The 20718-nt window shown below is 41.7% G+C and overlaps 1 protein-coding gene across 3 annotated transcripts; it reads right to left on the reverse strand.

The window, feature by feature from the left end:
- Nucleotides 1-1977: 1977 nt before the first annotated feature.
- IFNAR1 (interferon alpha and beta receptor subunit 1) lies at nucleotides 1978-19680 on the reverse strand. 3 transcript variants are annotated; one of them, XM_081199301.1, is made up of 11 exons: nucleotides 19501-19680; nucleotides 14035-14158; nucleotides 13160-13353; nucleotides 11241-11395; nucleotides 9589-9727; nucleotides 8469-8586; nucleotides 7612-7811; nucleotides 6963-7120; nucleotides 6235-6379; nucleotides 5351-5502; nucleotides 1978-2986 (listed from the first exon to the last, which is right to left on the reverse strand). In XM_081199301.1, the coding sequence occupies exons 1-11, from the start codon at nucleotides 19562-19564 to the stop codon at nucleotides 2756-2758; spliced, it is 1680 nt and encodes a 559-aa protein (XP_081055427.1). In that variant the 5' UTR covers nucleotides 19565-19680; the 3' UTR covers nucleotides 1978-2755. The 3 variants fall into 3 exon arrangements, with proteins under 3 accessions (XP_081055427.1, XP_081055429.1, XP_081055428.1); XM_081199303.1 differs by lacking the exon at nucleotides 19501-19680 and adding an exon at nucleotides 18961-19278; XM_081199302.1 differs by lacking the exon at nucleotides 19501-19680 and adding an exon at nucleotides 14355-14820.
- Between the last annotated feature and the right edge of the window lie 1038 nt (nucleotides 19681-20718).

The following is a 20718-nucleotide window of genomic DNA, read 5'->3' on the forward strand; positions in this document are numbered from 1 at the left end:
TGTAGACAGGATGGAAATGGCTGACTCTTTACATCCTTACTTTTGACAGGAACATTTCAGGATGCTCCCTTCAGAACTTGTTCATCACATGCAGTGCTGCAGTTAGGCTTCTGCACTTACTTGATTTGAGGAGTGAGGTTATCACCCCTCTATTATTATCCATTCCAGGTCTCCCAACCACTGCCACAGAGTAGTTTCTGTTAGCAGACCAAGAGGAGCAAGTGACAGCAAAGGTTGCAAGGTTCTTAGCCAGGGCAATTAGAATAAGATCCACTATTTGACTATTGATCCAAATCCCCAAAAAATGTTTATATAACTTTTTTTTTTTACCTTTATCCTCTGTATACTGCATTTTGTTTGTTTTTATTCCTATGGCTGGTAGCTGATGCAAGTAAAGATTCATTCATTCCATTGTTACTTGTTTTGCTGTCTGTTCTGGTGCAATTTTACATAATTAATTCTGTTATATGTTATGTTATTCCACAATGTAAAAGAAATGCCATGTAAATGGGAAAAGCAGTGATAAAGTATATATCATTTGTGGACTGAAACAGCAACAACAGTGAACATTGATTGCTGGATTGATTTCTGTTCTGGACAGGGGACAAAAAAGCAAACTGGCAATTTCCACTCCTGCTTCTGCTGGAATTACCTGACATCCATAGTCAGAACACGGAGTTATTTCACATATAAACATATGTAAGCATATACTTGCTTCCCCAGCCATTCATACATTCTAGAAAAACATATCAAGCCCCTGTCTCCACATTATATGTGGAAAGGAGGCGTCTACCTGAAAACAGATGGTGCACGCATGCCAAATTCTCTCTCTCTCTCACCCACCCACCCACCCACTTACATTCTGACCTTCCAAGGTCACCTAATTTAGTTTCCATTAACTATCAGCAACAGTTAATACTGCAATACAATCATCGTACACACTTCACTTAAAAAAAGCAACTATTTACACAAAGGCATTTTTGTTTTGTTTTTTACCAAGGCAGTTGGGTGATAATATGCTACGTAGGTGACCTGTTGCAATGCTGCTTATACACACATCCCCCAAAATCAAACATAAAGCTAAACGAGGGCCTGCACCTAAGCATTGTGCGGACCCCCTTTTGTCCCAGCTCTACTGGTAAATGGAGTTTGTAAACATTTTCTCTACTCCCCACATCAGCTAGCCATCTACTCAGAAGAATAGCCAGATGACACCAGTATAACTGTGCCTTAGGAACTCACATTTCAGCAAAAACAGGTATTCACTGATGGGGCTAAGTACACTGGTGTGTTAACACTGAATAAACAACGCTATGCTACCATTTGGACACTTCTAAACAGGATAGTGAATTGTGAAACTGAACTGTACAAACTAATTGAAATAACAGTAGCAATGGATTGCAATAATTGCAGTCACACATTCTCATAAGCATTAGCTTGCTAGACACCTATACAGACCAACTAAATTTGGGCACACTCTTAATGCGAGTGAAAATGCTTTCATTTCTCACATTGCTATTGGAGGATGCTAGTGAGAGTAGTTATCAGAACAAATCCATCTATATATTCTGAGAAATACTGAAGGCCTGGTCAGTAGTTGCAGTTTATTTCCCTGGCTGGCAAGGACTAAATGAAGAAATCACAGTAAAAACTACACTAGTTCCCAGAAAGTAATTTAACTAGGGATGTCTCTGCTCATTCTATAAAAAAGTCATAACTTTTTGAGAGTTGGCTAGTGATTTCTTTGCCCCAAATCAAGTATTTATTGGTGACCCCCTAATTACCATTTGACTTTTTTGATTCTCCAAGACTTAGTTTCTAAGATTTTTTGTACTTTTCATTACAACTAAATTGTAGGTAAGACTTTTTCTTTTTTAAAAAAAACCTTTCTCAAAAGGAGTTTGCTTTATTTGCATTAAAACTGAAATGCACTAATGGTCAGGCAACATGTTTTTAACATACGGCAAACAAAAAATATAGGTGGCAAATATCTAAATTCTGAAGGAAGGCTGTTCAATATAGTAAGTGCGACCACCATTGAGAGAAAGACATTTTACACTTACTCTCCAAAGTATCCACGTGGCTGAAACCCTTTATCTGTTTTGAATACTTGGTATAAACTAATACTGGCTAGACTATATGTGATCTTGAATAAGGTCACATAAACAATGAAATACAACACAGAGACTGTGTTAAGACTGTGCTCTGTCAGTCACCTAAAGTCAACAACATGGTAACAATATTTGCATGCGTTTGGTTATAGCAAAAATTATTTCCCTGTCAAAAGCCATCCTGTCAGTACATTTCGAAACTGCTGTAGTCTGTGTTACTCTGCTGTAACCTATAAATGTTCAGTAATCCTCACAGTTATTTATGCTTTATCAGCCAACACAGCATCCACAGTCGTAAAGCCTAGCTTTAGGATTGTCTTAGGATGTTTTTTGTATTTAACATACACACTCACACACAAACATATATTACATGCTTGTAAACTTCATTTAAGCACCAGCTTCTCGTCAAAATGAAGTAAACATTTTGGTAGTGAAATCAAGTGTTCTCCATACCTGAGCCTTTGTGCCAATAGCAATACACAAAACTCAAAATCTATGGTGCAAGAACCAGTTGTCAGGTCATGTCTTGGCACAAAGTCTTTCTTATATGGAAGCTAACAGCAAGATGCATAAATTGCAAGTTGCTATTTATGCACCCCCCTCATCTACCCATAATAATGGCTCCTATCCATTATTTTACAGAGTTATTCTGCTTTCTGTTCTTGGATTAAATGGGAGTCTTTAGTCCTAGAGATACCATCATCATTGGAATAGTTTCCTGAGTCTTGGCTGATCTCTTCCAGCTCTTTCTGGTCTTTAAAGTCGGTCAGATCAACTTCATTTAGAATGCTACTGTCAGCTATGACAACACAATTTTCTGTTGGCTCTTCTGAAGTTAGCAAGTACGAACTGCGCAAATCTTTTCCTTCAATGTTCTGCAAGTGGGAAAGTACACAGAAAGTAATGAGAATTACTGATGTCTACATATAGGGCGCTATAGAAAGCTGTTGTGTTTGGTTAGAATAATGTACTATTAATATTTATTAAGGATGAGGGTATGGTTGGCATATGAAACACTGAAAAAGATAATAAAACCCCTTCTCTGAAGCATTAAACAGGCAACATCAGTCACTAGAATACAGTCTGAGATCTAGGAAGAAGCGATTTAGAACCACGGTACACATTATGTCTAATGCATGGCTGTCCACACCAAAGTTTGTACCCACATATTTAGTTTCTGCTTCCACATCCATAATGGCTCCTAACTTGTGCCCTGATGTCACAACATTTGACACCTCCCCGTACCCCTCCAGTCACTGATATGACACAAGTAGAGATGTGGACAATCAGTTAGATGCAGGAAAGTGATACTTAGAATTTTGTAACATCAGTATACAAGTTAAGCTCTCCTAGATGTCCTAGTGGGAGATGGGGAAGTTAACTGTGCAGCTTCTGTTTCTGGTAACAGCTGCTTCTTTCAATGGCACTTTGGGGGAATTTGACAAGAGAGAAGTAGTGGTAAAGAGACACATTGGAGGCAAAAGGAATTAGTACAGGAAAGAGTTGTGCTCAGGCTGCAATACAAGACTGTACACGCTGACTGCTATGTGGTGAAGGATGAATCTGGTTTCAGCTTGTAGCCCATTGACTAAATTGGCAACAGCCATGTGCATTATTACTCAAGTGCTGATTCCTTGGAAAAGCCTTCTGACGTACGAACAGCCAGGGTGCCCACCCGGCAATCACCCAAAGTCACAGTGACAGCAGGTAATAGGCTGTTGCGCTGAGCAAGGCTCTTTTGCAAGCCTTTTCAAAGATTGGTGTAGCTGTTCCCAGGGAGCTTGAGATCAGTGCCTATCTGCTGATTGGCAAGAGAGGTTTACTTTCAATCCCTGATGTGCTACTGGAAGTACCCTTTAAGGCTCCCTCAGGAGGTGGTGGACTCTCCTTCCTTGGAGGTTTTTAAGCAGAGGTTGGATGGCCATCTGTCATGGATGCTTTAGCTGAGTTTCTTGCATTGCAGGGGGTTGGACTAGATGACCCTTGGGTCCCTTCTAACTCTAAGATTCTATGATTATGCACTGACAGCCACATTTCCACCTGCCCCTCACCTGATATCACATAAGATTTCAGGTATGAGAGAGGTGGGTATAATTGGGGGGGGGGTTTCACCTTGCAGGCAAAACTGGCACCTATGCCAGTAATTAGGCCAATTATTGTTTATTATTTATTATTAACTATTGTTATTATACATTAAACAAAAGAGGAAAAACTAAAATAATGTAAGGAGTCTAAATCCAGGGTAGGGGGTGTTATACAAGTGCATTAACAAAATGTCTAAAGTATTTCCCCCCCAAAATCCTATTTGTCAAGAATAATGGGTCTATTTGATGTTTATTCCTATACAAGAAAGAGGTCCACTACATAACAGCAAAGTCCTCAGGCTCAACATCACTACTCAGAACTTTAGATGAGAAGCAAGTTTTTCAGAGACAACTATGTGAAAAGTTTTTCCATATGATCTGTCTGAAAAGTTTTATCATTGTGTGTTTATGGCTCCAGGCTACTTTAGAAGGAAGGTCGACATGTACATTTAAATAATGAAAACACCTATGGGCCAGAAGTTCTGCACTCATGCTGTAAATACATTACTGAATGCATTGTGTGATATCCGATGTTATTCATAGAGTAGACCCACTGTAGTCAATAGAGGGAGAAGAGCAAGGCAGCAGGATCCCTGTGCAGTGCTGGTGCTGCAGTGGAACCAATCCGATGCTTCTGCTGCTGTGTCTGCACTGTGCCTGCACCACAGTCCTGCTGCCTTGTTCCTCTCTGTCTCAGTAAGGGCAAGTCAACTTTCACATTCAGTGAGATGAGAAAACAGCACAGCCACGCCAGCTGCTATTGGATGTTATACACAGCAAGATATAATAAAAATGCCATTTCTATACCCACCATTAGATCTATAGGATGTCCCAAGTAATATGTCAGGCAGATGCACTACACAATATATTCAAGGGTAATGCAATATATACACCCCAGTCCAGAGCTCCTTGCATGAAGAGGAACTCCAGGTACATGCATGCCATTTTTGAGCCTGCAACAACCTATCTGTTAAGAAGAACACTGGGAATATCTCAGTTCGCGCACACATTCTCTTTCTCTCTCTGTAAATGGCAAATGTATGCTTATTGTAAGCACTGCATACATAATAAGCACCCATGATGTGATTTCTAGAATACTTGTCCTATAATTTTACTACTGCAAATAGCAAAGTAATAAAAGTCATATATACATACCTCTATGATCAGTGGAGGATGGCATGATGGAAAGAATGCATATTTGATCTGCTTGCGTATATAATATATAACACCAACTAAGACCGCTATTGAAACAATAACACCAAGAGTAATTCCAAAGACTTTAAAAATGACTGGATATAAAGATTTTCCTACAAAGAAAAAGAAATTAAAATGAGTTATATATTGAAAAAAATTCTGCAATAACCACTTTCTTAAGCTTATTTTTAAAGCCAGGAACTTAAACTTATGGCACTTGGAAAGTTGTTGTGGCGAGAAAAGAAAAGAGATGGAGATATAGCGCACTTGCTCACACTTCCCTATACAAAACCTCAAAAATTAAATTGGTTCCAGTAAAAGTAAAAATGGTTTTATGCATGCTTTACATATAAGATACCTTTCCTTGTCAATCTTTCTTTGTAAACATTCCATGTTAAATAAAAAGTACATGCTTTTGGGATATTTTTCATAATTATCCCAATGTGCCAATCTTAGTTTACAATTAACTTCTGTTCAGTTACTTGAACTAAGCTTACAAATTTGTGTTCTATTCTTCAAATAGTTATATACATAATCTGTATTGATAATGTAATAAGGGCAGGGTATAAATCTTACCACTAGTGGTAATAATACCACTAATAATCAAACATGAGCCAAGGTTAATATATTCTAAACCAAACGTTAAAAATTGTTGATGTTGCCTGCATATACAACCAAGAGATTGGATTGTATACATACTCCTGTTTTATGGTTTTATACGGAATTGTTGTTTTTTTGTACAACATAGAATTTCAGAAAAACACATCACTTTAGATTTTTTTTAAAATACAAAGCAATGTATCATTTTTTTAAAAAATCAAACACTAAAAATAAGTATTTCATACCTTTGGCAGTTTTAGTGCATGTCTCACTGCTAAACTCGCTACTTTTATTATACGTTGGAGCAAATGCTTGTACTTTTAGGCAGTATAAAGTAGAAGAGCTCAAGTCTGGGATTATAAATTGTGAAGATTTATTTTCCAGTTTCTTCTGTACAACAACAACAAAATACATAACAATGTAAACCAGAGCAAGCACTTATTGAAAACAAAGCTTGAAGACTGGCATTCTGACTTTGGGTGCAAGTTGTAATGGCTAAACTATATGCTCTGCAGATTCCAGGTATACTGTACTGAGGGTCAAGAAAACATACAGCCCAGGGCTTGGCAACAACTGACAGGTGCCCGTGGGGCACTGATCCTTAGAACCTTAGTGCCTATGACTACTCCAACCAGTTGCAGCAGGCCTGGTTGTTGTATGTTGCTGAGCTATGCATTCTTTCAATCTCAAACCCCTGTAGGATTAGCCAGAGATTAGCTGTCTGTGTCAGATGGGTATCCCTCAGTGCATTTGGGACAGTGTGTGTCTAGTATTTCGTATGATGCTGGAGCACTTCACTACATACAGGTACATTTGACATGGAATTAGCTAGCCAGAGACACCATATTCAGCATAAACCTGAAGGGGTTATAGATGGCCTAGAGAAAGAACAGGAGGGCTACATTATGAGTCAATTTTTAAATACATGCTTTTATCTATGTTTTTTTTTTTTAAAAAAAACAAAATACATTACCTTGTCTTGTGGTGAAGAGTCTGCCCAGTACCAACCTTGGTAAATCAACTTATAGTGTTTACTCATCAAATTTTTTTCAGATTCTCCAGGAGAAGTAATGAAAATGTTAAGTGAATTTTCACTGGCATTAATCTTGACACTTGGTGGGCCCAGTTTAGCTTAAAAACAATGTTATACAATGTGTTAAAACATTTGAATTCAACAAAACATGTTGCAATATAATGCTGTCGCTAAAGCTCAAGTACAAGGCAAAATCTCTGCTTCAGTAGAATGTAAAATGAATTAACTGATGGAAATTGTGGTACTGTGGTATGTTAAGTTGCAACATATATACACACTGTTGTTGTTGCTATTGGTTCTGGGGGCAAGTTCTAAATCTAAACACATATTTTTGAGGACATCTGGGAGTCCACTGTGGGAATGCCATTGTGGTACACAAGAGGTTGCACAGCAGTAGAGCTTGCTGAACTTTCAAACTGTTGTGAGCTATAAGTTGTGAAGGTCTTAATTTTTTCTAACCATACAAGAAGAAAATGTAACAATGTGATGATGTATAGGCTGCTGTACAAGATTGCAAAAATTAACAAATACATACACAAAAAGCGGCACCTATAAATGATAACGCATATCAGAAGAAGGTGACACTTACTGTCTTCTATAGGCTCAAATTTCAGCATTTTAGACCAAGGTGATTTACTATGGTTATTCACAGCCTGTACTTGGAGATAGTAAATTCCAATGAAGTTGACGGAACGTGATAAATCACAGTATTTGGTTGTAACGTGTTCACATCCAGATACACTGCGCCAGTTTTTTGAGATATCATGAGACGTCTGTGCTTCAAAACCACTATTAGAACAACAGAAGGTTGATTAAATAAGCACAAAACATGTATCAGCAGACAGTTCCTAACTGTTGATGTTTACTTGAATCTTAGCTCACTGAACCTCATGTGCGCTGCATGAGATTGCAGGGTTAATCAGACTTGGCAGTCAAACTGATCTGACACAATTGACAATTTAATTGTCACTGAATGTCGTCTTTTCATAAAAGGGACAGCAAGTAACCACCACATACTTCACCCGATCAATGACCTGCTTGAATCCTTTGGTTTGCAGTGTTCCAGCCCATGCAATGGAAGGATAAGCCTCAGAAATATAGCCCATAGTGGGGAACCTTTTTGGCCCATTGGTCCCCTGTGGTGGAGCCCACCTGCCTATCCTCTAGTATCATACTGACACCATGTGCTTGGCAGGTAGGTTGGCCCACATACCTGTGAAAATTGGCTCTTGGGGATTGGGTGAGATACCATCCAAGCAGAATTAAGCTCCTCACACATCAGATAATGGTTTGCAAACTGGTCCAAGCAGATTGCTCATTTTCTCAAGTGCTCCTGCTCAAAGCTTCACAGCTTCCTTACGTTACCTATCAGGCTTGCTTTTTAAGCATAAATTAGATGGAATGTAAAAAGCTAAGACTGAAGACAGGCATGGCAAGGATTCTTACTTGAGAAACTGTACAATGAAGCTCACATTTCCATCGTACGTATTATCCCAATGCAAAACGAAGTTTGTATTCAGTGCGTGAACCTGGAGCTTTTCAGGACGAGGCAGACCAGCCCAAGCTATAAAGAGGAGGAAAGAAAAATTTATAAACAACCCATCTAGTTAGGTTCATGAACAATGTTACACATTAATAGTTTGAAACTCCAATCCTATAAAGAGGCCAGAACCAAAACGTCATGAAGCTTCTGAAACCAGAACCCCAGGAGTTGCTCAGCAAACCATGCCCAAGGCTTCACGGTACAGTGGTGCCTTGCAAGACGAAAAGAATCCATTCCGCGAGTCTCTCCGTCTTGCGGTTTTTTCGTCTTGCGAAGCAAGCCCATTAGCGACTTAGCGGATTAGCGCTATTAGCGGGCTTAGCGGATCAGCTGATAAGCGGCTTAGCGGATCAGCTGATAAGCGGTTTAGCGGCTTAGCGGATCAGCTGTTAAGCGGCTTAGCGGCTTGGGAAAAAGGGGGGGGAGGGGAAAAAACCCGCAGGAACTCGCAAGACATTTTCGTCTTGCGAAGCAAGCCCATAGGAAATTCGTTTTGCGAAGCACCTCCAAAACGGAAAACCCTTTCGTATAGCGGGTTTTCCGTCTTGCGAGGCATTTGTCTTGCGGGGCACCACTGTATTATACAAATAAATGCCACTAATATTATGCAAGACATGTTGTTTACAAACAAAAAGCAGGGAGAGAAGGTGCTTGTGCTTTCACAAGCAGCACCCTGCTCGATTCTGACCACAGAATACCCTCTTCAAGATTTATTCCCCACCCACCCCCGCCCAGCACACTAGAACCATAGCTGTCAACCTTCCCTTTTTTTGCGGGAAATTCCCATATTCCAGCGCCGTTTCCTGCTGCTTCCCGCTGCTATCCCAGATTGTTAGATATCCCGTAGACTGTCCCCAGGACAGGTGAGGCTGCTGATCCCTTATTTTCAAATCCGAAAGTTGACAGCTTTGCTGCTGATCCCATTTTCGAGGCTGCTAATCCCTTATTTTATTTTCAAATCTGAAAGTTGACAGCTATGACTAGAACAGATTTGAATTGTTAAAATCAATAGAAAATAAATACCTTTTGGTGTCTGTATACAAATGTCTGGACTATTGAAAGCATTGTGATCAACCATATGTACTTTAACCTTCATGCAGTAAGCAGTCTCTGGCTCAAGGTCTTGAATGGTTTGTCCTGGAAAAATATCCTGGATTTTTTCCTGCAGAAACAGACAGTTGCATGTAACATATTACGATTGTTGATTACTTCCATGGGCAGTTATTTTTACGTGAATCCAGAAAAAAAAGCTAAGATCTTTTATTGGGTCAACAATTCTAATATTGGTATCATTATTTCAGAAAGACAGATATACAGTATGACATCTATAGCTTGAATGAACAGATTGTATTTTATTATGTATCTGAAGGCAGCCATGTTTAGGGAAGCTTTTGATATTTAATAACTATTGTATTTTAATATTTTGTTGGAAGATGCCCAGAGTGGCTGGGGAAACCCAGCCAGATGGGCGGGGTATAAATAATAAGTTATTATTATTTGAACATTTTAAAAACATGCTCAATCGTTCAATGCCAGTTAAAGGACTCGGGATGCAAAGAAATCCAGCTTAAAACATGTTGGTCTGCCTCCTGTTTTACTATACTCAGCAAAGTGAGTATCTGCTTAGGTCAAATTTTATCCACAACATAAAAATGGCACCATTGTGCATAAGACAGAGCTTATTTTTCAGTTTTTCTGTTTCTGCAATGAAATCCATCACTATATTGTATTAAAAAAATATTACTATCAGGAAGATAATCTGTACAACAAAAGCTCATCAGGGCGAAATGGTCTGAGTATACAACAACTGCAGACTGCCCAACTGCAGACTGTCAGTTAGCTTCTTGGTCCAATTTGAAGTTCTGGTTTTGACCTATAAAGCCTTAAACAGTTCAGGATCACAATACCTCGAGGACCACTTCTCTCCATATGAACTGACACAGGTCTGGAGGGTGGCAATACCCTGCAGTGGCTCCCGGTCTGTGGAATGTTCTCCTCATTACATATCTTTAGGCACCAGGGGGGGAAAAACATTTCCCCCAGGCCTCTGGCTAATTAAACAATCTACAGTATAGCCTTTTAAAGTGAGTGTATGTTGGTGGGTGTTATTGTTTCATTTGTTATTATGTTGTGTGTTTTTATACTGTAAAATGCCCTATGGTATATAAATTTAATAAATAGTAATAATATTGGTTTAAACATAACATGCAATAGGATATGTACATAAAATGCGGCATTTGTTATTTCTAGTGTTATTTAGTCTATGGAATTCTGTTCATGCATTTTGATATAAGGTTTAATTCCTTGCCAGATGTAAATAGATCTAGATCCTGATGGGCAGCTGTTCACATGTCTGGATTTGAGCCTGTAGACTACTTCCTGGCACCTCTAAAGCTGAAAGCAAGCAACTAAGCATCTCATGCATTCAGGTTACACAAGTAAGCTGAGATACTGGCAAAGAGCTCTCAACACAAACTGAACCACTACCATACCATTTTGCAGGCTAGCGAAAGCACTATGGAGTTCCATGGGATTTCTAAATAAATGGTTACAGGAGTGCAGTTTTAGATGTTTAGCATTTTTGTTCTGGAAGTGAATATGTGTAACACATGATTTAAATGTGAAGGAATATTTCTGCAAAGAAAGCAAATCTTAAGTGTAGAGAAATTTAGCACCTGAGGATAGGATGAGTTTTTCCAGATAGTTAGTTTGTAGCTTAGAGACAGGTCCCACATTTTTCTTTGCTGGTTTGCTTCAGGACTGAAAATGATGATTTTCACATCTCCTCCATATATTGATTCTAACTGAACTCTTGGGGGACCGACTTGGGCTGCAGACCAAGATAACAACATAACTTAAGTACACTTAAAACTTTGTACTATTCATATTCATAGTGCTTTTGATGAAGCAGCATACATTCTGATTATGGTGACTCTGTTCCCAACCACAATAATAATAGCCATAATAGTAATAATAATAATTTATTATTTATACCCTGCCCCCATCTAGCTGAGTTTCCCCAGCCACTCTGGGAGGCTCCCAATCGAGTGTTAAAAACAACACTGCATTAAATATTAAAAACTTCCCTAAGTGCTGTTTGCCACAAAGTTCACTCTTGCATAGCTGTTTTACCTAAAAAATAAATAGCTAGTGCAGGGGGAATGGAAAAACTAGACCGTGACAGTGGCAGGAAGAGAGAGGGGCTTTAACTTTTGCCCCTGCCAGTCCCAGTTGAAACTGGGCCCCTCCTTGCAGGTTATACACAATGAGAATTTTTATTCCATTGTGAACAGCAGGTGTGAGGTAGCTGTGTCTCATTCTAACAGGGACCATAGCAGGGTCAAAGAGTAAGTACCCTCTCTGTGTGCCATGGATGCACTCCAGCTCACCCAACAATTACACGAGTGCAAATTACATAGCATATGTCACCTCCAGTTTGGCCCTATGGAGGCAAAGAAGCAATAAACTCCTTGCTCACCTTTCCTCCTTCCTCCTACCTCCTGCAGCTGGTGTGATTCTAATCCCACCCCTCCACCACAACAGACAGGAAAGGAGAGTGGAAGCAGGATTAGCATCAGTGTCTAGCATTCTTGGGCAGCTGTCAGGGCCCCATGACTGAGCAGTGTCAGGTGGTGGCTGCACCTAGCTTTTTAATTTCCCACAATACACTCGACCTAGCACCACTCTGGGGCATCGTAGAGAATTAAAAGGGTGGCTAGTCAAAGCCACCCAGCACTGCTTGGAATGCTAACACCACAGTCGAAATTTGAAACTAATACTGTACTCTATTCAATGAACTATGAAGCAACCATTACTGTGAAGTTGGAATTTACTCATTATCGTTCACAGTTAAAAATAACATTTCACACCAGTGTTTCTCAACCTTTTGGGCAGCAATGAGTTCCCCCACCCCACCCCGGACTTTAAAACAGAACTCAATTGTGTGCCACCCTCCTCTATGAGAAGAGATTCCTTCACTTTAAAAAACAACCCATAATTCTGAACATGCCACCTTCAGTGGATGGAGCCTGTGATCCTAAACACACTTACTAGGGAGTAAGCCTCAGAGATGAACAGTTTGGTGTCTGGAATTCAGATAATGAAACAACTAGGCATTTGCAATTGGTTACCTGTCCAATATTTAACAACTGCATAAAGCGTATGCAGGGACTCGGGTGGCGCTGTGGGTAAAAGCCTCAGCGCCTAGGGCTTGCCGATCGAAAGGTCGGCGGTTCGAATCCCCGCGGCGGGGTGCGCTCCCGCTGCTCGGTCCCAGCGCCTGCCAACCTAGCAGTTCGAAAGCACCCCTGGGTGCAAGTAGATAAATAGGTACCGCTTACCAGCGGGAAGGTAAACGGCGTTCCGTGTGCTGCGCTGGCTCGCCAGATGCAGCTTTGTCACGCTGGCCACGTGACCCGGAAGTGTCTCCGGACAGCGCTGGCCCACGGCCTATAGAGTGAGATGGGCACACAAACCCCAGAGTCTGTCAAGACTGGCCCGTTCGGGCAGGGGTACCTTTACCTTTACCTTTACCTGTCCAATATTTAACAACTGCATAAAGCGTAACTTGAATAAACTAGGCACACATTCATACCTTCTGTATAAGGAGAAAATACTAAATAAGCCCAGGAAGAGTGCTCTTCTCCTGTGTCTGCTCTTAAGCTCACATTATAAAGCTGAAAATAGTCTGTTATAGCTGATGAAAGGTCACATTCTGTGATTCTTACAGCCTGACACTCGGGAATAAGTGACCAGCTTTCAGCATTGCTCTCTTCACTGTCTGATTCACTGAAAGAAAAAAGCAAAGCAGTCCTCAGACATTATGGATCAGTAAGCATTCCTTACAGTATCTTTGTGTAAAATTCATTTCAATTTTGATCCACAGCACCCGGAATGCAAAAAAAAGGGAGCCGCATTTTTATTCTTCCAATTCATCAGTATCAGTCTTTTTGCTGTGTAGTTCTCAACATATACATCGGCCAAGCCATACATATATGCCCCTGATTTTAGTTGTCCACTTGTTCATGGATGGTATTCTCATTCTGTCCGTCCCCCACCCCTGCCAATTTTAACAAATAAATAATTTTGGCAGTAGTTAAGAGATGCTGCATTAATCCCATGTCTTCTATTAGTACAATTTTTTAACATATCCGAATAGCAAAATTAGAGGATCTGTGGGTAAAGTAAAGCCAGTTATTGCTTCAATTTCCATTGCTATGTCTTTCTAGAATTTTCTAATTTTGGGATAGGTCCAAAATATATGCTACATCATAGCATTTGCAGTTTTAACCCTCCAACAGGCACAACTGGCTATTCTGTCTATCTGGTGTCTTGTAAACATTTTCTTTGGCAGATACAGCAACTCATGGACTAGGACGGAACTCACATACTGAAGAAAAGCTCCAGCAACATTTCAAAAGTCTCTGTTACAAGTCGTTGATGTGAGTCACAGTGCAACTGAGAACTTACCTTTGGTACTGAACTGAAAAGGTCCCATTGAGGCCACATGAATTATTCCAGAGCCATTTCAGAGTGATGTTCGTATCAACAATGAAAACTGTAATGTTCTGAGGTGGTTCCAAACATGTCAACCCTATGGATATTTTTGAAAAATGAAAAGAATTATGTCAAGGCTATAATAGACACAACTGCATGCAGTGTGCCATTAACCACCTTCTGCACTTTACTGCAGAACTTAGTAAGAGAGCAACAGGAAACAGACATGAAATGCAAGTAGGCAGATCATAAACATCTGCAGAAAAGGAAGTGAACTATGGAGATTCCCTTACCTTCTTTCAGAGTAACCCTGTGTTGAGGTGGCATAATATTGACAACATTTCTGATTCTTATGTTTTCTGGACAAGGTACTTTCTATTCATGTCTTCTGAGGAAGTAGTCAGTTTTTAATGTTTGCTCCAGCAAAAGTCATCAGAACAGTTTAAAGCACACCCATGCAAATGTGCACTTGCTTTTTCAGCAGTATTGTGCAATTTGAAGCTTATTATTATTACATGTACAGCTTGGGAAACTAGGTCTTGTAGCTGATGCCTACAGAAAGTAGACTTTAGCTCTACTAAAGCCTCAGGCACTTTAAAGCATTATGCAGGATATCTACAGGCCCTTTGTGGTGCTTTGAGGTCCCAACTACTAGACTTCAAAGCACCCAATCATCTGCTGTCATTGGGACATCAAGTGATTGGCAGGTGGGAGGTCCCACCCATCTGTTCACTTTGGCCTGCACAGCTAGGACCAGATAATTACTGGTATTTGTCCACAGAGCACACAAAATTCCACAATTCTGGCATACCTTATTCCAAGAGATTTGTATGAAGAAAATATGTTATTTACAGTATTTGTTTTCTGACTCTTTCCTAATGATCCCTAACATGAAGCTCACCTTTTTCATAGCAACTGTACATTGAGTCAGCATTTCTATCACATTATCCACCACAACCTACAACATCTATTTCCTGGTCAGTCACTGGCCAGGTCTCATCAGTATATCTGTGAAGCTGGTTTTTTTGTTTTTGTCCTAATATACATCACTTTTTACTTATTTGCACTGAACTGCATTTGTCATTCTAATTCCCATTCATCCAGACTGGAGAGATCTTTTTGGAGCTCTTTGCTATACACCTTTTTGTTTTAACCATCCTAAATCATTGGATGTCATCAGCAAACTTGACCACCTTACTGCTCACCCCTAATTCCAGAGAAGAAAATAAGACTTTGAGTGAATTAGCTTCCCCATTAATATTTCCCCATTATTCCCCATTAAAGGGGAAATACACAAAGGATCTAATGAAACATTGGACTTCACTTATTTATGAAGTCCACATTATTTTTTTTTAAAAAACACACCCAATATCCATGTATTTAAAAGAAAAAATTCAAAGAATAGGCCTAAAAGGGGACCAATGCTTAGATGCAATAGGGGAATACTTAGATGCAAAAGGGGACAGGGCTTCTGCACCTTTAATAGCTGTGTGATTCTGCTGTTATAAAGTTAAATCAATACATTGAAAAAGAACTTTTTTTCCTGTGACCTCTTGTGATCCATAACTGCTGTGTCAGCTTTCACATAAGAGGTATTTCCCCAGACTTTTTTGTGCCACTTCAATAAGGGAAGTCCTTGTAAATCTTTCCAGTATTTAGCAATCTGAGTTCTTGCTGCCACTAATAAAAACCTGACCAGTTTTTCACAACATCTTGATTTTTTCCACTGAACACATTTCAAAAAGCAAGTTCTGGTGTCTTTTGTAATGGTGTTCCATTTATCTCTGAGATCTCCCAGTCTTCCCACATATGGGTGAACAACTCCACTTTGCCACATGGTCTCCCACAGATTGATGAGGTTTTAGATATACATGACAGTCTCAAAAATGTTAAATAAAATTTTTGAACCATTTGGAAGGATGTTTCTCTGAACATCTATACAGGAATTTATTCCAGAGACAGAATGCTTTTCTATTGTTATATTCCAATCCTTTCCCCATAACGTTCTAAAACTGTTTCCTGCTTCCGGCCAGCAGCTACTGCAAATCATCTCTGCAATTTACTACTACATCCACACCATACCCTGAAATACATCTGTACCCTCTCCAATTTATTGAAAGTGAATCCTCTTTAGCCCTCCCGTCTAAATGTGCTAAGACACAAGCAGGAACAGGCAGGGCAATCCTTGTTCTTTCTGGGAACACTGTGCAGCCTCCCTCAGACAAATACTGATCATGCATTGGTTGAATACTTTGGCTGGAACACACAGTATCTGTGGTTTACCACTTTTGCATCCGTTCGCTTCTTCATACAGTCAACCTGAACACCTACAGCTGTGATGTGAACTTCCTGGAAACATTTCCAATTCCAATTAGGGCCATCTTAATAGGATAATTTGCACTGGGAAATTAGAGAGTGATCTAATCTAGCATTTTTATTTAACTTGCAATTAGTAAACAATGCCCAAAGTATTGAAACTGCCAAGTCTCCTTATTACATTTTCAGTTGGCATCCATTCATTGTTACTAAAGAGTTTATACAATTGGGGGAAGGGAATGCAAAAATAAAGCACTGGAAAATTGTTTGCTGCATATTACTGACCTGAAGAGCCCTTCAGTGATGGTTATAAGAAACAGACTGACATTATTTTACTGTATTTAAGGTAGCAACCCAAAGTACTGTTTAAAAGCTGTATTGCTCCTAATTGTCAAGCTTCCCTTACAGGATACCACAGATGAGGACATTATTGTACAATTCTACAGTTGGCCATGTCAATGCATAGAATGGCCTTCGGTAACTAGATGTTTTGGGCTACAATTGCCATCCGCTCCAGCCAACATGGTCAATGGTTAGGGACAGTGGGAGTTGTAGTCCAAGACATGCAGAGGGCTTCTTGATCAAAGAAAGCTCAGTCCTGTCCTAACATGTTTTCTGGTCATTATATAGTGCCATCAGCATACATGGCACCTTACAAAGTGTTGTAAGGAAAAACAGGCATCTCCCTGTTCCAAGGAGCTTACAATTTAAACTAGACAAGAAGGGAAAACAACACCAGGAGAGTTGAGGGTAGAGAAGATTACTGTATTTTTCGCCCTATAGGACGCACTTTTCCCCCTCCAAAAATGAAGGGGAAATGTGTGTGCGTCCTATGGGGCAAATGCAGGCTTTCGCTGAAGCCTGGAGAGCGAGAGGGGTCGGTGCCCCGACCTGATCTGGAGGCTGGCGGGGGGGGGGGGGAGAAGCAAGCTTGCTTCTCCCCCCCCCCGCCAGCCCCACAAGCTCGGGGGATAGCGGGGAGGCGGAGCGCCGCCACCCCGCTATTCCCGGACCTGATCTGGAGGCTGGTGGGGAGAAGAAGCAAGCTTGCTTCTCCCCCCCCCTGCCAGCCCCACAAGCTCGGGGGACAGCGGGGCAAGCTGCAGCCCCACGGAGGCTTGAGAGGCTGTCCCTGAAGGCAGAAGAGGGAGACGGAGCGCTCAGTCTCCCTCTTCTAGCTTGGGGATGGCTGTGCAAAGCCTCTGCGGGGCAGCGGAGTGCGCTGCCCCACAGAGGCTAGGGAGGCTGTCCCTGAAGGCAGAAGAGGAAGACGGAGTGCTCCGTCTCCCTTTTCTAGCCTGGGGATGGCTGCGCAAACCTGGGGGGGGGGGGATAAAAATTGTTCCCTTGATTCCCCCCCCCCCCAAAAAAACTAGGTGCGTCCTATGGACCGGTGCGTCCTATAGGGCGAAAAATACGGTAATCAGTCAAATGCAGTTCCAATGCACTTAAAATTTGGGCTGCTTTGGAATTAGGATTAAGTGACTATAGCAAAGGATGTGTGGGTTTTGAGAAGAGCACTAAAGGGGAGAGATAGTATCACATATTTAGGGAGGGGCAGGTACACAAGTGCTATAGTATAGATACATAAGTATCTACAGAACAAGATATTACACACGTTTTAAAAAGCAGGATTCAAAGTTCTGCATGTTTTACATTATGGGTCCATACAACTTCCAAGATCAGAGGCAGCACACTAGTCACAGGAGAACACCAATGAGGGAGGTGTTCTGCCTGTAAGCATCCCATAGACATCAAGTTGGCCACAGTGGTAAGTAAGATGCTGTGCTAAATAGGCCTTGGGTCTGATCCAGCAAGGTTTTTTCTTATGTACTCATCATAACAGGGTGCAATATCTATTCACAAAAACACACACATGAGGATAAAGTTCTAGGACTAAATATAGAGTGCTGTTTCCTTCATGCATGTTACTACTTACAAGCAGCGCTTTTTTCGGGGGGGGGGCGCAGGGGTACACATACCCTTAAACATTTTGTGAATCTCAGTTTGGCCTCATTGAGGGGCAGTATTTCAATATGAGTAGGAAAACGAGAGTACCCCTAAACATTTTTAAAAAGAAAAAAAACACTGCTTACAAGGCTTCACACCCTGCACTTGTGGTAAAGGTCAAAACCCTAATAACTACAGCAAAGGGAAACAGCGGTTTAACATACAGCAGGGTATGCCCATAGCTATCCATATTTTCAGCACCTATTTTATTTTGCTATTACAGTGGTACCTTGGGTTAAGTACTTCCGGAGGTCCGTTCTTAACCTGAAACTGTTCTTAACCTGAAACTCCACTTTAGCTAATGGGGCCTCCTGCTGCCGCCGCGCCACTGGAGCACAATTTCTGTTCTCATCCTGAAGCAAAGTTCTTAACCTGAAGCACTATTTCTGGGTTAGCGGAGTCTGTAATCTGAAGCGTATGTAAACTGAGGTACCACTGTATTGTGCGTTTTTGCAAGCTACTCCATGAAACACACCTCTTAACTTACCCACCCAAGCTACTTAACCCGTGCCCCCAGTATGATCCCACCAAGGAGCTGCCATTGGTTCATCTGGTATTGTCTGCTACACTGACCAGCACGCAGGTCAGCTCTCCGAGATTTCGGGCAGGGTTTTCTCCCGGCCCTGCCTGGAGATTCCGGGAGCGGAGTTGAGGGGGACGGGGGAACCTTCTGCATTCCAAGCAGGTGTTCTTCCACCGGGCCACAGCCCTTCCCCCAAAAGCCACCGCAGGCAAATCTACGAGCGCAAGCGAAGCGGAAAGCGAGCGCGATTCCTGGAAGCCCTGCATTATCAGCGCGTGCCAGCGCTCGGAGCGGAGAGAACTCGCGCCGCCTTTCCTGGAAGCCCGTCTTCCTATCCGGCAACGCGAGGCTGCACCAAAGCGAAAGCCCTCAGCTTCGCTGCCTACCCTCGCCCGCCCCAGGGATGAGGGTCACCCACGAGCAACGGGGAGCCCAGGTGAACGCCCGCGCCCACCCTCAGTTCCTCTTTCTGAGAGGAGAGAGGGAGAAAGAGACACACACACACAGGCGTCCCGCCGCCCCGCCCTCAGTCCCGAGGAAAGGCAGGCTCGGCGGCGGCGCATAGACAGAGGAAGGCCCTGCAAACGCACCTGTGCAGAAAGGCGCCGCTCCCAGCGTTGCTACGGCTACAAGCAGAGCGCGCGCCGCCTTCATGGCGAGCCCGGGGCGAGCGAGACGTCCCAACTGCCGAGTGACTTTTCCGCCGCCGCCGTCGCTTGCCCCAAAGCCGGCCCCTGCCACGTGATCGCGACACTGTCAACAACGAGGCGGCTCGCCCCCGGCAGCGTCGCTTCCGCGCGGAGCATGCGCAAGACTCTTCGAGCTCGTAGAGATAAAACCTTGCAGAGCAGATCTCTCCTCGTTTTTGTGGGTTAGGCGGAAGCTGGTTTGGGGGCTTTTGGAAGGGTGCAGGTGGGGGAGAAGGGCGGGGATTTCATTAGGTTTAACTGCCTTGGACGCAGCAAAGGCACGTTTCGTATGAGAGGGGGATTCCCTTCGCAGAAAGGGAGCGCGGCTCGAATTTAAATGAAGTTCAATTCTTCAATTAGCCCAAAATCCTTCAGAAACACCACGAAAACTGTATAAACCAAACGTCCTCATTCAGTTGGAATACATTTGAAAGTTCTGTGAAGGTTCCTTTGAGACGAAAGCACCCCTAATGAGCGAGAAGTCGAAGGGCAAAGGAAGCCTGTGTTGGCATTTTTGGAAAAGATCTCATTGCATTGTGACCGATACTGGTTTCAGGAAGAAACTTTGTTCCAGCCACCAAGTGCTGGGGCTACAAAAATAGCAGCGACATAACTAATGCACAAGTGTTCCAGGTAGCGGGAACTTTGAGCTCCCTCTAATATGTTCCATACATTTATATGGAAAAGCACTATGCAAATTTAAATAATAATAAAAATTACATATAATTCTGCTTCCCATGGGGAACAACACAGACATGAAACATGTTAAGAATCGTGGGGAGTTTCAAAGTATTTTCCCAATAAGTTTTCTTGCACTAGTTGTCTTCGCCTGTCTATTCTGTGATGAAAGTATAATTGGAAAACAAATGTCATCTGCAGGTTTCTCAAGTTAGTCTCCAATTCAGGCATAGCAAGTAGTTGATCTAATTTCAAAGGTCAATAGCAATACATACAAATATAAGTAGACGGTTAAATCTTCCTGCTAGATCAGAGCACTATATTAATTGTACTTTAATCATTAATATTAGTAAGGGTATGAATTGTTAAATTTGTTAGATTTGAGCATTGCATCCCAAATGTAACTATTAATCAGTTTCAGGAAGGATTGAGAGAGAACCT

Source organism: Podarcis bocagei (genome assembly GCF_964188305.1).
Source record: "Podarcis bocagei genome assembly, chromosome: 6".
Taxonomy (NCBI): Eukaryota; Metazoa; Chordata; class Lepidosauria; order Squamata; family Lacertidae; genus Podarcis; species Podarcis bocagei.

Excerpts from the sequence above, each read along its gene's own strand:
- IFNAR1 (XM_081199303.1), bottom strand. The coding sequence starts at position 19,063 with ATGCAGAAGGTTCCCCCGTCCCCCTCAACTCCGCTCCCGGAATCTCCA. Across the intron at positions 9,728-11,240 it reads AAAACTCATCCTATCCTCAG|GAAAAAATCCAGGATATTTT; the intron begins GTGCTAAATTTC and ends CTGTTTCTGCAG. Across the intron at positions 6,380-6,962 it reads ACTCTTCACCACAAGACAAG|AAGAAACTGGAAAATAAATC; the intron begins GTAATGTATTTT and ends GTTGTTGTACAG.